Source organism: Nylanderia fulva, unplaced genomic scaffold, assembly GCF_048542155.1.
Source record: "Nylanderia fulva isolate GAGA-0341 unplaced genomic scaffold, ASM4854215v1 Scaffold6, whole genome shotgun sequence".
NCBI lineage: Eukaryota > Metazoa > Arthropoda > Insecta > Hymenoptera > Formicidae > Nylanderia > Nylanderia fulva.
In genome coordinates, this window is record NW_028190698.1 from 813390 (window position 1) to 831776 (window position 18387).

Here is an 18387-nt window from a genome sequence, read left to right on the forward strand (position 1 = left end):
ACGTTGCTGATAACGTTAAATGTCATCCAGTCGCCGACTCGATGTGCGAACGAAGAAATCCGAATAATAGAACACTAAAATACGAACGACGAAACGAGAAACGTGCACAAAAAACGTGGAACTGAAACTAAACTGAAACAGGAAGAATTCATTGTTTCACTTTCCTAATTTTCGACAACCCCAACTTCCGATGTCAAAGAAACTATCGTGTCGTATATCGCGTGTTATTAATGGGATGTATTAAATTGCAGGAAAGCCTGATAAATTTCGATGGTAAAATTACTTTTCATAAAGGCAGGCGCATTGATTGATTATTAAAAAATGCAAAATATTATTATATATTATGTACGATAGACATTGCATTGACTCACCTAATCGAAATAAAATTGACAGACGCAAAATTGACATTCAAACGTTTTTACAACATACGCAAACGAAAAGATAAAGGAAAATATAAAAAATGCAATAGATAGCTTCAAGTTTCTCCTTTACTATTATTTTAATTATGCAGATAAAAAATAAACGTATAATACAAAATAATACAAAAGAAAGTATGTGGCGTTCCTGTTCCATTTTACGCCTTCTTAGGAACTTTTATTTGTTACCAACTTCTTGTTAATTAAATATTTATTAAAACAAATGATATATTAATTATTCTTTAATAAACTGTTCTCTAAAAACATTTCTCGATTTATAAAGATATTTTAAAAGTACATCAGAAGTCTAGTTATTTTACTTAAAATACCCACAATTAAATTTAAAGTAGCGACATCTTTACTTAACTCCACGAAACTTGAAGCGAATTGCTGTAATGTTTTACCGACAATTAATTCAAACAAAAATTGTAATTTACAAAAATTCAGATTTTAAAAATTAATACATCTTTTTTGTAGCAAAATTGTAATAATTACTTTTCTTATATTTAGAAATTTACAATTGTTATTTGTCTATATATGTGTATAAAATGATTGAGAGAAAAAGAGAAATAAATTACATATTATATTCCACAAAATTAAAATATCATCAAAAAATTTATATTAGTAATTACATACAATGTGTAATTAATACAATTCCTAATAAAGTTAATATATAATTCTTATAATATAAGCTACAAAGAAATTGATAATATTTACAACAAATATACAAATATTATATAGTTAATTTTTAAATTTTAACTATCATTTGTATCTAAATTGAAATACGTTGCATTCGTTGGCATAAAGATGCACGGTGTTGTCTCATTATTTGGATAATCCGAAATTACTTGCGAAACATTAAAACTCTAAAAAATCGAAATAGGAAACAATAAATTTAATAAAATCGCATTATTGATCGCATAAATTAATTAACATATTAAATAGAACAAAAAGACATAAAAAAACGCACTTAACAAAAATTTGCCGACATACAAATTTTTATAAAATTAATTAAAAATTCACAAAATTGAAAATTAATCATATTTTTTCATAAGTTATATATAATTTATATCACACATAATTTATGAAAAACCGCATATGTTTAATTACAATTTTGTAAAGATTTGTCATTAAAGTGGATAATTGTAAATTTATATACATACATATATAATTTTATAAATCTCTATATATATAATCTTTATATATATATATATATATATATATATATATATTTATACACTGGAAAAAAAATTGTGTTGGATTAACGAAAATTCTGTTCAAAAATGGACGAAACGGAATTACTGGTTGAATCTACCAGAATTCCTTTTAATGCAACAAGCATCTACCAGAATTCTTTTTAATGCAACAAGCATCTTGTTTGTACAACAAATCAATTTATTGGTGCAAACAAGATATTTGTTGTATTAAAAGGAATTCTGATAGATTCAACCAGAATTCCGTTTCGTCCATTTTCGAACAGAATTTTTGTTAATCCAACAAAATTTTTTTTCAGTGTATATTTATATATAATTATTATATATATATAAGCATATATATATATAAATATATAAATATATATATATATATAATATTTTACATTTATATATGTATAAAATATATATATATTTTACATTTACATATTTTCTTTTTTTGATATTGAAAAGAAAAGTATTTCACAATCGCACACACACACACACACGCACATTACACTGTACAATATAAAATAGAGGATACTACGTCCAAACGCGTAATTTGTTTTAAAGTACTAATTACAACTTACATATTTTTTATGCATTGCCAAGCAAAAAGTGCAAACTTGCGGTCTGGTCGAATAAACGCCGCTATTTTCTACGAGACGTGAGCAGGGTTGATCTATGGCACCCGCAATGAGTATAGCATCCAAATGACTAATGTAGCTGCTAGCCAATCTTAAAGTCTCTATTTTCGATAACTTCCGGTCAGCCGGTTCGGTCGGAATCAGAGTTCTCAGGACGCTGAAAGCCGTGTTGACGCTGCACAATGAAGATCGTATTTTTTCAATTTTGTACCTCGTATCATCCGTTGTATCTATCCCCTTCATCATATTTACGTCAAATGGAAGAAGAATTTGAAGATAAATTTCATCCGAAAGACATTTTGCATGCGAAAATATATAATCCTCTAAATCCTTCATCTTCACGCAATAAAGAATCAATGCTTTCCATTCTTCCTTAAACGTTTGGCTTATATTAATTTATATATATATATATATATATATAAATTAATATAAGCCAAACGTTTAAGGAAGAATGGAAAGCATTGATTCTTTATTGCGTGAAGATGAAGGTAATGTTATATATATATATATATATATATATATATATATATATATATATATATAACATTAAGTGTTAGTTAGCTATGTTACTCGTTCCACGAGATTAAAAGATTCCGAATGCAAAATACTTTTCACCTATGAGTGCGATCCCTTTCTCGAGCGTTTGCTTGATATCGCTGCTTCATCGGCTCTTCTTTTCTACGCGCTGCCATGTTGGACACGACTTTAGAATAGACTATTCACGAAAACGACTGATCCACAGGCTCTTCTCCTTTCCTCCAGAATATGAAATTTCCTCATCTCTAGTGTGTCACACACGCTTACATCCCTCAGTTCCGCGTTGCCGGTCTTCTCCTTCTTCCTCTTAATCCCTCTTTTTCTCAGCTAAACTCGACACTCACATGAGCCGCACATGTGTAGAATCAGGGGCGGATAAAGATCTTCTCTCTGTCTTCCTCTTCCTCTTTTCCTTTTGATATTTTCTTCTTCCTCTTCTCATTTCCAGTGGTTAGCATAAGTTTTACGCGAAAGTTACAGTAACGACAATTTAAAACGCAGAATTACAAAAATAAATTATGATTTGAAACATAATTCTGTGGTAAATGTATTGCAATTAATTCAATGTGCAAAAACATTAAAAAAATTGAAAATCAAAATTATAATCTCTAAGTTATTTATACAATCCATTGTTACTTTCTTGTAGCTTTAAAAATTTAATTTACCACTTACAATTTATGTATGTATATGTATATGTATAAATTTCGCGTTTTCCAATACGATTGCACTAAAAATCAAACAATACATTCGCTTCGTCCCTGTCTCTCTCACATACACACGTGTACGCACGCTAAATGTGTGATGCATTCCATAAAGTGGTTGTCGGTGGCTGCGTTTCGCATTACGCTTGATAAAAAACATGAATGACCGTAGCGACCGGGTGATAGAGTAGGGCAAAGAAAATTAATTCCATCTGCAAAACTAATTAGCGTACGTTACAACTTGTTTCATTTTCCCCAATTTGATCCATCTTTACATAATTACACGAGAGAATAAAGAATTTAAGTCTCTGTTTATTGCAATTGTTGATCAAACTGCGGAATTACAATGTGCAATCAGTTTGAACGATAATTAAGTAAAATTAACTAAAGCTCAAAAAAGAATAGCTGGGAAGGAAATACTTGGGTCGTATATTCGAATTTCGTATGAAATATTTATTCAATTAAATAGCTTCATTACATCGAATTAATTACACGGCGTAAAATTTACATTTCTCTCAAATGGTCACTGGATTATACACAACAACATGTGATATATTGTCAAAGTAAGCATTCTTTTTTTATTTTATTTTTGTGATTTTATCATTGATCAACTGTATATCATTTAATTATCAAAGATTTGCAATAAAAGAATTCATATTCAATAAAAAAAATATCTAAATAAAAGTGCATGTGTATATGTATATATGTATATAATATATGTAAAATAATTGATAGATTTAAAATAATCAAATTTAAAATTAAACATTTTTCATACTATTGTGTAATATAATAGAAACAGATTAATTGGAAAGTTAAAGTTATGGATTTAAAAAAACACTGCTGAATAATTTGCGAATAATGTTTCTTTGACAAAGTGTTGATGTAGTAATTATTTTATAATTCAATGACTATTGAGAAATTTGTAAATTTTACATTATTGATTCAATATAATAAAGCTATTAATTAAATAATTGAATTTATGATTTTTCATTATAACTAAACGCAGACGCGTATTAATTTCCCATCCTATTACATACACACACTACGATAATAATTAAAATTTTAAATAACGTCAGATAAAAGCAGTTAAAAGGAAATACAGTTTACAATGAGAATAACAAGAAAATTGATCTCGAAACAAGCAAAACATTTGGTTTATACATTTCTTTTACATCATTTTAATTGACTTTAATTATTACGAGTGTGTATATATAATAGGATAAGATCTGAGTACGCGTCTAGATTTATTTATAACGCGGCAGAGAATTATGTTAAACATTTTTTGTTTATTTATACGTTGAACTTTCCGTGTTGACTTCTATTATATTATATCTGTACATTTATGTTTCATGTAAGCACGTAAAAATATATAAATTAAATTTAATTACAATTATAATTTTATTAGTGTATAAACACGTGTATGTGTATATATAATATATATATATATATATTTTTTTAGATATTTTTCTATTGGATGTTGATCTTTTTCTATTGGATGTTGATCTTTAATAAGAAAGCATATGTTGATCAATAATATTAGTACATCAATTTTGAAAATGCAAAAAAATCTACAACCTTGTTTTATTATACTAATAAAGACCGCGGTTGTTCCAATCTCTTGATAAATTTAATTTGATAGATAGTATATCTTAATCTTTTTTCAAATAAGTTTAAAAAAAAATAAAAAAATAAAAAAAAAAAGATGAACATATGCTATCTGTCGGGTAAAATTGACCAAGAAGTTGGAACAGCCGGCCCTGAATGTTTTATGCATGATGTTTCTAACGTCGCGTTTTAAGTAATTTTAATTATTTAATACCATAATTTTTACATTGGTTTAACTATTTTTCATTATTAGATGTAATAATTAAAATTAGTTAAAACACTACAAAAGTTTTTCGATATAAAAAGATGTACAAACGAAAGGTCTCATTCCTTTCAACATTGCTCTCGATTTATTTATTACTTTCTTTAGCGATTTACTTTTTCCTTTCATCTGTTTTATACGACGACGACTACGCGCACATTTACATACTATTTACGGACAAATATATATAAAAAAAATATATATATATAATCTATATATCTACATACATATAGAAGAATTGAAAAAAAAGAACGCGATATAATTTCACCTTGTGCAAACGCTTTGGCATACATACTATTTAAAATGAAATACTACAAAAAAAGCAAAATCAATCGAAATAAATCGGGCAAGATCGACGAAATCGTGATATTGTCGATAGCGAAGTGTAAGAATATTAACAATATAATATTTAAAGACTTGAAAACGGCTTATATGCCATTTATATAAACCTCGATCACTCTAAAGGAGCAACGGTACTAAATGTTGCACCGGAGAGCTAGAATATTTTGTCGTAGTATTTACAATAATGAGTTATTACAATGATTATGCTCGCTGCGCCTATATGTATATATATATACACACAATATATATATATATATATATATATATATATATATATATATGTATATAATATATTCCCATCGCACGCGATCTGAAAGATCATAAAAATAATTTCTGACTTTAGAGGATATATAAATTACAGAACAAGATCCGACTTTTTTCCTAAATTTTCAACTCATCGTTGAAAGAACGCTCGGATATAAAATATATATACGCGTACATATATACAACATATACGCGCATATACATATATTAATACATCACGCTTAAACGCAATCAAGAAACTATATTGTATATATATATATATATATATATTATATATATATATTATATATACACAAATAAAAAATATAATTTATTGACGCGATCCACGTGCGGCTTCTTCCAGCGCGCGAACCTTAAGCTCGCGCTCACGCTGTTGTCTAAAAAACACCTTTTGTTAGTGGGGACAACACTGCTACTTTTTTTGGCTTCATAGCAGTAACTCATAGTCAAGCAAGTTTCTGATAGTGATTTCAATAGCCTACGAACCTCAGGTATTCCTCGTGATGCGCCACGAGGGATGCATGCGCAGGGAATCGTTCGCGCTCTATCATGAGGTGCCGTTGCAACTGTTCGTGATGCGCTGCCATGTCTGCGTAAGGTCTTCCTAGAAGTTCCGCCGGGTGAAGCGCCAAGGCTGGATCGCGTGGCATTAACCCGGGACGAGGATAATTGGCGCCTGCCGCAGCTGCGAATGAAGATATCATCGTGTTAGAAGAGAAAAAGATTAATGATATTTACATATATGTATATATTTATTACTATTTAATCACTATTTAATTATATGAACAAATTGCTCCTCACATTCGTTTTACAAGAGTATACTGGTAGAGACGCGTAATAAGATTTGCTGAAGCGTATTCGTTTAGCTTTCGCAAAAATGGAAGAGACTACGCGCGAAATTTGCAAATCGTCGAAAAGCCTTTCGACGAAATGACATCCTAGACATGTTACAATTCTCTAAATTTCTAAGGTACACGCACACGCACACTCGCGCCTATTCCTCGACAACACTCACTCGCACTTGCACCTGCGACGGTAATAAGCGGACTAGCCAGAGATCAGAGATCGAGCAAACCGGAAGTTCGCAGGCGTGCTGATATACGGTGCGAAAAATAAAGGAAATCGCCTCGACCTAGACGTAATAAGTGTAAGTCGACGATTCAATAAGAAACGGCTGCCGAGCGACGAGGAATAAGCGAGAGCGGCGTTTTCTTAAAAGGAGAAGCTCTTCAGGAGAAGCTTAGAAGAAACATCCTGTGTGTAAGGAGACCTACCCGGCAGAGGAAATCCAGCCGCAGCCGCAGCGGCTTCCTGCTGTTGCTGAGCCTGTTGCTGGGCCTGTTGCTGTCCCGGATGTAAGTGCAAGTGCGTATGCGCATGCGTATGCGCGTGAGTGTGAGCGTGATACTCGGGCGAGATGCCAGCCATTTGTAATCGGACCATCGGGTCAGCGGCCAGAGCCAGCCGTTCTTCCAACTGGCCGTGATGATGAGCCACCACGGGATGGCCAGCCGCTCCACCCGCTGGCCCCCCGCCGGCTGCAGTCGGAATCCCTAAACGCGACAGCGCTTCGATCACATAACTCGAAGATCACAGATACGATTCTCTTTCATCGATGCCCGATTTCTTCATCTCCAGCTAACCGTTGGTGAAAATTATTCGAGAGAAAAAACTCCGGGTGTGCTCTTCTAATAATATATAGTATAATCTCTGGTTAACACAATGTGGACAGAGAGCCAATGTTAGCCATCCGGTATCAACACAGTTAATTGGCGCTGAAGAAATCGGCCATTAGAATTGTAATATTTACGTTTAAACTAAATGAACGTGCGCATCTCTGAAATAATCTTGGCGCTCTCAATCTCTAATTCCATCTTACTTCCCAGCCTACTCGATTTTTCTATCAACCTTTTGACACACTATGTATTCTTAAATCAATTCCAATTTTACAAATCTCTACAAGTCGTATACGATCGAACGAATGACAGTCGACGCGATAGTCTGTATACTTGTACACTCTACGCTACGTTATGAAATGTTTTAGCTTGACCAATAATAGTTACCTAGTCGTTCGAGTCGTTCTCTCTCGAGTTGACTCGGGCCCGGTGGTGCCCCGTAGAGGCCGAACTGGTGTATAGCCTGGGGCGGTCCGGAAGGACCAGGTGCCAAACCGGCGTATCGGCGATGTATCTCCAGCCAGTGAGGATCGACCGGCGGTGCTGGCATCGGCCTAGGTGTGCCCTTAAACAACTCCTCCTTCAGTCGGTCGTTCAGCTCCCTCTCGCGTAGCTCGCGTATTTCGCGTTCTCTCTTCTCGCGTTCCAGATGTTCCAGCTCCAATCGTTGCGCCGCCGCTGCTTCGCGTCCGTAGATATAGTGCAACATCGGATCGGACGGGGCGGGATGTCTCGCGGGGGAGAAAGCTGCGTGTGGTCTGGCATACTCGGACAATTGTCTGAGCGCCGGGGTGTCCGCGTACGAACCAGGACGAGCGGCGTAACGATCGTATGGGGAAACGACCGGTTCCAGGGGTCCGCGACTGGGTGGTTTGCACACTTCGGGTTGCTTCTCCGGCGTCGTCATCTTTCTCGCCTGTTGAGCCGCGGCAGCGGCGCGATCGCGCTCCTCTCGCTCTTTTTCCGCCTGTTTCCGCGAGCGTTCTTCGCGCTTCCTCGCGAGTTTCGAATCGGGGACCGGTTTGAACATCAGATCGGTGCGCGTGCACGAGTTATTTTCGCCGCGATTCCAATGTCTCAGGAAAATCGCCGATTGCGAACGATGACACTCGGAATCCTCGATTCGCGGCTCCGGCGACGGTCCACGAGGACTAATGGATTCTTCCGGCTCGGTCTCCATATCTTGCTCGATCTTCGGCTCCTGCACCACCGGTTGCGGTTGCTGCGACTGCGACGGACGATGGTGATGGTGCACGGAACTAGCCGACGACGTTAGACACGTAGCCGAGACGAGCGACGGTTTCCGCTGGCTGCTGTGCGAGCTGTGAGACGACGAATGACTGTGAGAGCTGTGAGAAGAGATTGTCAATAGTTTGTCGTGGTGCAAGTTCGTCGGCTGCTGATGCATGCTGGACGAATGGTGGTGACTCGCAATTAGATTCTCGCCCTCTTCTCTGCTCGCGACGCTTGAACTGGCGCTGGCATGATGCGCGGTCATCATGGCGTTTTGGCTCTCTTGGCTTCGTTGCGGCGAAGGCGGCGGAATGGCGTGAGGTACCGGACCGTAAGGGTATGGCGAGAAGGACGGATATCCTCCCACTGGAGCGTATCCTGGATAGGCATGAGGATGATACGTGTGCATGGCTGTAAACAAAGAATGATGCATGAGCGGGTGATGTGGATGGAAGGGATGAGCCATATGCGGACTTGGCTGCTGCGCCGGATGCATCACTGGTTGAGGGATCGAACTGGGAGGTGGCGGCAAACTCGGCGTCGGTGTCGGCGATGCCGCGACCGGCTGAATCGATGGCACCGCTTGACTAACCGGTGGCATGGAGTGCTTGCTCGGCGTCGGCGGTTTGCTCGCGCCGTCCGGATCCTTCTTGATGTTGTCCAAACTCGGACCTGGAAAACTAGAGCTCTGGAAGCCTGGTACCTTGACCTCTTTCAAACTCTGCAGAGGATCCGGTTCCGGTGGTATGATCTCCTGCTTGATCTTCAAATTCTGCGGTTCCATCGGCGGTGTACCGGCTGGTAAATTGTAGAGACCCGCGGGTTTTTCCATCGGCAACATTCCGCCGGCTTGTATCGGTTGGAACAAATTACTCGGTTCCGATCGTTCCGGCTCATTGTTCTCGCTCGCTCGTTCCGAAACGCGTTCCGGCATCATACGAGAGTCGGGAGCTCGATTGTCGCGCACACGATCGCTCACCGAAAGTCTATCGTCCATCATTCTTTCGGCGTTTCTACTCTCGGATGACATCACCGTTAAACCGAGCGGTTGCGGGGACGAGCTCGGCATCGGCGGCATCTGTGAGATCTGACCGATCGGGCCGATACTTGCCGACACACTTTGCGAAATATTGAGATTTAACGGTGGCGGTCCCGACATATTTGGCGGCAGTGTTTGCGCGGAAGTTGGCAAGCTTTCGGTCACGTGGCTGCGCAGATTCGTTGGTCCCATATTAGGCACGCTCGGCGTCATCTGCGGCGGCATACTTTGCGAAAGATTCTGCGGCACATTTTGCACCGGAGGCGGCGGCGGGGGCGGCGGCGGCTGCACGTACTGCAGACTGAGACTCGTCAGTCCACCGGCTGCCGTGCCGGTCTGTTGCTGACCGGGAACCGGTACCACCGGGATGTGCGCGGATATAGCTGGCAGCTGCGAGCCTACGCTCGTGATAATACTTGGTATACTTTGCGACAGATTGCGGACCGTAACCGCGGAACTTGCTACGTCACTCGGACCAGTTCCAACAGACTGCGCAGACGTACTCAGATTCAACTGTGTCGTTTCAGATTCCTTGGCTATATCCTCGTTAGACATGGTCGGCGACATCGTCGACTCGATCGGTTCCAACTTCATTGCCTGGTTCATGACCAATGGCACGTCTTCCGCCTGATCCGCTATCTTGCTCTGATCCACCGGTTCCTGATCCAACAAGACGGAAGGCTTCTTCTCCAAATTGTGTATTACCGGGACCGATATCGGCAGGCTCTGTATCGCGGCCGGTACCGGGGTAGACGCCGGCGTCGGCTCGGACGGCTCCTCGGGCGTCGTGACGGCCGGACTACTGACAGGTTCCTCCACGCCGGTTACACCGGCGACCGTTGGCGGCGTCGGTTGATTCTCGTTTGCGTCACCCTCCGTCTCTCTCTCCGGCTCGTCCATCAGGGAATTACTATCGGTCGTGAGAGATTCGGACGGGCTATCGGGCCGTTCGCCGCCGCCGCGTTTTCGCTTCTGCGACTCCTTATCCTCGTCGTTGCAAGTGTCGTCCGTCTGACTCGAGCGCTTGTGACCCTTCTTGGGTGTATCGGCCTTGCCGGACGACTTCTTCTTACTCTTATCAGGCGTCTGTTGCTGCTGCTGTTGCTGCTTTTCTTGATCAGGCGTGTCTGTGCCGCCGCCGGTTCGTCGCGGTCTCGCTGGTCTCGGTGTCTCCTTGGCCTTATTCCGTGTGCGCATCCTACCGGGACTCTCGGGCGATTCCGCGGGCACCGGGCGGAACAGATACGGCTGCAAGGGCGGTAGTTCCCCGGTCTTTTTTAGATGCGCCCGGCATTCCGCGCAGAGCAACAGTCGATCCTTCCCGGCTACTTGATAGTCTTTCGAACTGCTCGAGAAACAATGCTGGCACGAGTGCGTCGCGCCGTTCGTGTTGGTGTCGCGCGAGTCGCTGTCCTCCTCCGAATTGTCGTCCTCGGTTACGGAGCTAATCTCGCCGCCGGGATTGTGACTGGCCGGTGTGCCGACCGGTACTGTCTCAACCTCGGACGCGGCCTCCTTCGTACTAAGATTGACCGCGGGCGTTGTGTCCTTCGTAGGCGTAGGGATCTCCTCCTTGGGTGTGCCAGCACGGGAATTACGCGTGTTACGTATCCGCCGTAGCGAGCTCTGCCTGCGCCGTCTGTGGGGCCGATTATTATTCGCGCCCGGTGTCTTCTTCCATAAGTAATAGAACTCGACCAGCTCCGACTGCGCAGAGATCAAGCGTTAAAAAAAAGAGAAAAACGGAATGTTTTACTACGTCATAAAACTTTTTCATTGCGTAATAAAGCTATTAGTCGGGTCAAAATTATTGGACACGGGGGACAAAAGATTCATCGCCTGTACATTTGTAACGTGAATAAATTTCAACATAAAACTAGGCACACGAGAAGTAATTTATATAATTTTTATCAATGTAGCTTGAAAAAAAAAGAAACTAAAAAATTTTTCAAATTTATTTCAAACAAATTTATACAATGGTGACAAACTGTGTTTTTATTTCAGTAACATAAAATACATTCTTCTTAACTATTTATATTTTTTGTACTTTCTTCTAATATTTACCTATACAAAATTTCTTTCTTTATTACTTCTTTTATTGACTACCAACAAAAGAATAAAAAGTCAATAGAAGAAGAATAAAAAGAAGCATCCGGGGAGCAGTCATAAAACCAGAAAAGTCTTGAGAAAACATGAATGTTTACCGTGTCCTTGTGAGGTAGAAGATCCTTTCTAATGCGCGAAAAATTCTTTCCAAACTGCCGTAGGCCCTTGACGAATCGCTTCTGCGGGGAAAAATCCGTCCGTTAGAAACTCTCTCTTGCACTCCTACCGTGAACCGTAATGAACGGCTCGAGCGAGTAAAATGAATGTGAAACGTACAGTCTCTTCCTCGGACCATTTCTTGTCGATGCCTTTCGGTGCGGGACATTTGACGAGTGCTTGGAGCGCATTAGTGGGATCATAGCCAATGTCGTGAAGGATATCCAGCGCGTTGATGGTGGTGTCGTCTCGGGCGGCGGCCAAGCAACCATCGTCCGGTGAACCGCCGTCACACATACCCGCGAATGCCGCCATTGAACGGGCCGCTCTTAAGTACATGAGCAGATCCCCGTCCAAGATCATCGCCGGAATCCATCTTAGCTCCTCGCGCTCCTTGGAGAATTCTGGATCGGGTGGCAGCTCTCCGGGTATACCCGGCCGAAACTCAGGCAATCGGGCCTGACAAGAAACCAATTCCTGTAAATCCCAAACATTCGGGATTGCGCGGGGTTAGCACAAATAAGATGCCAAAGCAAGTTAGTTAAGAAGAGTGAGATGTACCTACGAGCACCTTCTTATCTGACTCTGCCTTTCAAGGGGCAAGGGAGCGTGCGCTGGAAAAAAATATGTATAGTTTTACATAAATATTAAGTGGAAAATTGCACGATAAATAATGAAAATATAGGGTGTCCCGTTTTAATGTCCCACCTCAACATAAGATATAATTACCGAAAACTCCATATTTTACAAGATAGTTTACATTTTATGTCAAAAAATTGTCGACTTCGGACCTTTATAACTTGAAGAAAAAAATACTTTATTATAGGGCTTTGAAAAGCTCTTGAGACAAGCTGCAAGAAATTGAAGATGACCTTCAAACAACTATTCAAGGTTAAACTAATGGCACCATCTTATACGTCCCCCTCGAAACTATACAATACTTTTCAGACAAATATACTTTTGTCTGAAACATTTTCTTCTACAATCAAAAATAAAAAGTTATTTGGGGTTGGACATTAAAATGGAACACTCTGCATGTGCATTTTTATTATTTATCGTATAATTTTATACTTATTATTTATATAAAATTACATAAAACTCAGATAGCAAGCACACGTCATTTTGAAGAATGACGTCAGTTTGCTACTTGCAAAAAAATATGTAAAATTACATGAATCATAAGTGTAATTTTACATATTTTTATGTAATATATTACATATTTTTTTACAGCGTTTCAGTTTTTTAATCTTAATTTGTTCAAAGGTTCTTTCTCTTTCTACTTGCACTCGTAAAGCAATAGCGGTAAAAGGACGCGATTTGTTTTCTCTTTATCGACTTTCGTTTTCAGATCGGAGCATTTTGCGCGAAAATCTCGTCTGAGAGAAAAGCATAATTCGATTCCTTTTATTTTCTCTCTTTTGTCCATATAAATATACATATACACACGAGATACATTCGCACGCGAACGCGCGCACTTTATTAGCACGTGATAATTATCCACGGCACTTACGATAATTATGGATTAATGATACAAGTTACATGTGTATTTACAAGTATAACTTGCGTCATGTATCATTTATCATTTCACGTCACGATCGCCGAGATGTGTTTGTCGATTGGAGTTATTTTTAGTAAAATAACTCCAAAGAGAGGCAAAACGCAATTAAGAAGAAGAAGGAGAAGAGAAAAAAGAAGAAAGCGGCAAACAAATATAAATTTGTATAATAATGATGGATTAGTCGTGAATACAGCCTCGAATTATTAAACAAAAATTAAGTTTCCGTTTACTCTTCTTTTTGAAAATATCTTCTATACGTATATCTTCATCGCATATCTTCTATGTCGCAGGGTATCCTAAACACAGAGTGAAAAAAAGGAGACACGTCAGCGTATCTCGTGCTCACAGATGGTTCAAGTAAGCAATCGCGAATAATTGTTGTATGCCAACAAGTTGCGAAGGTGAGTTTTGATCCGCTTTATCGAACGTTTCAATTTAAATTACTTCACCGTGACTGAACACCACTTTAAATGAAGAAAATGCCAACACACGCCAAATATAAACCGCAATTACCAACTATTATATTGCGCAGCATTACTTTCCAAGTATTGTACGTTTCATGCACATTTGATAAAGAAAGACTTCTTCACTGAAAAAAAAATCTATTGATTTCAAATAAATATCTATTTCAATAATGCCATTAACACCATTTGTTTAAAACTAATACTTAATACTGATTTGCCGTGAAAAAATACTTATTTGATATATAAGAAATCCTTTCTCTCTCAAAACAGATAAATATTTATTTGTTTCAAATAAATGGCGTTAATGGCACTATGAAATACATATTTATTTGAAATCAATAGCTTTTTTCAGTGCTCCATAATTTATTCCAAAAATTTGATTGATTTGATAATGCTGAAGCGATCATTCGTGCGATACAACAAATATCGAGAGCTTAAGGCTCTGCGCACAATAAGCAGAGGCATAAATATTTAATATTAGGAATAGGAATTATTTTGAAATAATAAAATCAAAAAAATTCTGAGATATACGAGTACAAGCCTTTTCGATTTTATTATTTCAAAATAATTCTTATTTCTCAAATATTTAATATTTATCCCTAATATTTTCTCTAATTGTGCGCAGGACCTGACGAATACGTTTCATACATATGTATATTTGAAGACGAACATTGGTCAAAACTTGAAACATTCGTAGCTCTTTAATGCGTGATGCGTTAATTGAACCATCGAATCGATATTTGAACAAGTTTTCATCTCTCTCTTCGAGCTTTGTGATAATTTTAAAAGAATTTTATATCGCACGCGCGCTTATATAAGATTTATCATTCAAGCGTATATATCTTTATGCTGCTCCGAGTGTGACTAAAATTATGCCAGATTAACACGTATATCCGCAGATTCATAATAAACATGCGATATTTTTGAAGTCAATGAGAAACAAAATTCAAATTTCTACAGCAATTTATGTACGTCGATCTCGGATACCTTATCGGTTTTTATTGTTGAAAAACTTCAAGACTGATGCTTTATATACGTTTTAGATTAGATTACAATATGTGAATATGTACACAATATATATATATATATATATATATATTTACGTAACATTCTTTTTATCGCGTGTGTCAGAATATAAATTTCAATTGTTTTACTATTTATTCTTCTATTCTATTATAAAACACATGTGTAACACATGCACATATATACAACACACACGCACGAGCGCCCACAAATAAATGTGTCCAGCTCTCTCTTTTACATTCATTTACATTTATTTTAGTTTATTGCTGTAAGGAGTGTGTGAGAATTTCTGCAATTTTTTTTCTTTCGTTTATTCCTTGTTCAATCTTCGTATCTTTGTACAAAAATAGAAGAAAATTTCATTACGTCTGACGATAAGACATGTACTAACATGTATGCTCTTGTCATATAATTTACAATATAAGTATTAGTATTAAATTATGAGTTTCTTTTTCTCCTCAAAATTTAATACAATATAATATATTAAAAATTACATTTTAAAAAATAATCTCTAAATTTGAATTACTTAATTAGGCGTCGAATGTGTGTTTCTCCGTGACTTTGCAAATACTTTCTATCACAAGAAAAGACTCCATTGCAAAAAATACAGTGCTATTTAAAGCTATACATAAGAATTGTTCTTGCGTCCGTATATAGAATCGTAACAGTTATACAGTCGGATACAGTCATTACGTAACAGTCGCCAATTAATGCACGAGGATAATGGTTCTCGATTTTATACCACACGCCCCTTACTTTGTAATAAACATATATGCTAATAAACACGTGCCTCGAAACAGGCACAATGTGCTGTACAAAATTTTCTAGCTAAATAGCTGAGCAAAGTAAGTAGCTAGAAAGTTTTTTGTTTTCAAGATATATGTTGTGTATCATTCAAACCTGATGCGAAGGGCCAACCCGGATCTCGCCCTGGGTGCCAGCGGACATCTCCCCCTCCTCCGAAGCTCCGCCGTCTTTCTCCAGCGTTTTGAATGCCTTTGATCTTCGATTTTCAGTAAATTCCTATCATCCACCCCATGAACCGTTGAATATTATACTATATCTGTATTACTGTTGCATCATATACTAGACAATTGAAAGACATCTTGTCAAAATAATTTACATGCTTGTGTTTGTGTCTATTTTTTTTATGATATATGAAAAAAAAAAATATATATATATATATATATATAATATTATGGAATGTAAAAAATGTAAGATTTAGAATACTTGTATGAAATTATATATACAAAATCTGTGAATTTGTCATACGAGTATGTGTATTTAAATTCCGACAATATTAAATATATATCTTTATCAATCGAATATCAAATATAATTTCTTGAAATATAAAGTAAGCGCAAATAAGATATATTTTTGAAACACACATATAGTCTTACCAAATTGAGCAAATTGAAATAAAGATAAATAATCGCGACTTTAATATTTTCGTTAGTTATAAATAATTAAAAGCAAGAGAATCCTTTTATTAAGTGTAATCCTTATTAAGTATATATATACTAGAGTATATATTAAGTATATATCTTATCAAGTATGCACTAGGCTATAATTATTAAATATAGACTTATTATATATATATATGTATATATCATATATAATAAGTGTATATATATAATTATATAAATATATATATATTATATATAAAGTATATTATATATATATATATATATATATATATATATATATGTATATACCATATATAATAAGTGTATATATATAATTATATAAATATATATATATTATATATATAAGTATATTATATATATATATATTTATTTATTTATTACATATATTATATATATAAATATATTATATATATTATATATATTAAATATATTAAATATATATATATATATACGTTAAGCCTGTACGCATTCATCCATGTAATAATTATGCTTATACCTTTCTCCCTTCTTTTTTCCTCTCTTTCTCTCTCTCTCTCTCTCTCTCTCTCTCACACACACACACACACACACACACAATCTCTCTCTCTCTTTCTCATTCACAACACATGCTCTTCTCTCTCTCTCTCTCTTCTTTCTTTAAAGTGGTTTGAGTCACGGTGAAAGCGGAATAAGCACAGTATAATTAACAAGCGCGCAAACTTAAACGCCTCGTTCGATTCGATAGAAAAAAAAAGGATCGCCGCACGACGAGTGAAATCCAAGAGGAGAGGAACATCCTTCCGCGCACGCGGATATCTCGACGCGATCGAAATCGCGATCGACTCCGACGCGATCGTCTCTCGCGTCATTCTCTCTCTTTCTCTCTCTTTCTCGCTCGCTCGCTCGCTCACTCACTCACTCTCTCTCTCTCTCTCTCTCGCACAAGCGCCTCGGCGCAGAAATACATCACACGTGCCGCGAATCTTTTGCATATCGGGAACGAAAGAAGTCGCGAGATAACCGAGAGAGGATTGTGTATTCGCGGCAGGAGGGCCTTCCTTCTAGATTACTTACCCGCGTTGTTTCCGGCAGCCTGCCTGCCTCTATCTCTCTCACTCTCTCACTCTCAACGACGTACACGCGTCATCCTTCCTCGGCGGAGATGCTCACACACCGCCCGTCTCGTCTCAATCACTCCCGCACTCGTTTCCCCGGACGAAACTCGGGGGACCGGATGGACGCGGGAGACCGCGTCGGCGAACGCTCGACCGGACGAACGCGACGTGGACGACGACGAGGGGCTAACGACTACCGAGTCTCTCGTGGGAAACTCCGAAAAGGACTCACTGTCCACAACACCTACCAAACGCGGCGGCCATAATGCAGCGCACGCTGGCGACGCGCTCGGACGTACTCGCAAGCGAGTACTCCGTTCGTCGATTCCGGTCATGCGCGGAGAGAAGAGAATTTGCCCGCTTTCATTTAAATATTTTCAATCGCAATTCAAAAACAATTTATAATAATAACGATTGTAATGTGATAATTATAAATTAGAATAATGTAATAATAATGTTAATAATAATATTAATACTGATAATAATATTAATATTGATAATATTAATAATAATATTAATTGTAATAATAATATTTATAATAATATATTAATTAATAATAATATTAATATTAATAATATTAATAATGATATTAATATTGATAATATTAATAATAATATTAATAATAATATATTAATTAATAATAATAT

The 18387-nt window shown here is 37.6% G+C and overlaps 2 protein-coding genes across 5 annotated transcripts; both read right to left on the reverse strand.

Annotated features, from left to right (window-relative positions):
* Positions 1-1012: 1012 nt before the first annotated feature.
* LOC146720823 (basic helix-loop-helix transcription factor scleraxis) lies at positions 1013-3864 on the reverse strand. The gene is made up of 3 exons (XM_085487796.1): positions 2869-3864; positions 2197-2464; positions 1013-1282 (listed from the first exon to the last, which is right to left on the reverse strand). The coding sequence occupies exons 1-3, from the start codon at positions 2943-2945 to the stop codon at positions 1172-1174; spliced, it is 456 nt and encodes a 151-aa protein (XP_085343922.1). The 5' UTR covers positions 2946-3864; the 3' UTR covers positions 1013-1171.
* A 65-nt stretch (positions 3865-3929) lies between these two features.
* Positions 3930-18036, reverse strand: LOC114944499 (uncharacterized). Of its 4 annotated transcripts, none has more exons than XM_029320424.2 (8): positions 17700-18036; positions 16120-16242; positions 12295-12651; positions 12117-12197; positions 8028-11619; positions 7239-7517; positions 6451-6649; positions 3930-6341 (listed from the first exon to the last, which is right to left on the reverse strand). In XM_029320424.2, exons 2-8 carry the CDS (start codon positions 16165-16167, stop codon positions 6275-6277), a joined length of 4623 nt encoding a protein of 1540 aa, XP_029176257.1. In that variant the 5' UTR covers positions 16168-16242; positions 17700-18036; the 3' UTR covers positions 3930-6274. The 4 variants fall into 4 exon arrangements, with proteins under 4 accessions (XP_029176257.1, XP_029176258.1, XP_029176256.1 ...); XM_029320425.2 differs by having other exon boundaries at positions 12295-12633; positions 16120-16305; XM_029320423.2 differs by having other exon boundaries at positions 16120-16305.
* Between the last annotated feature and the right edge of the window lie 351 nt (positions 18037-18387).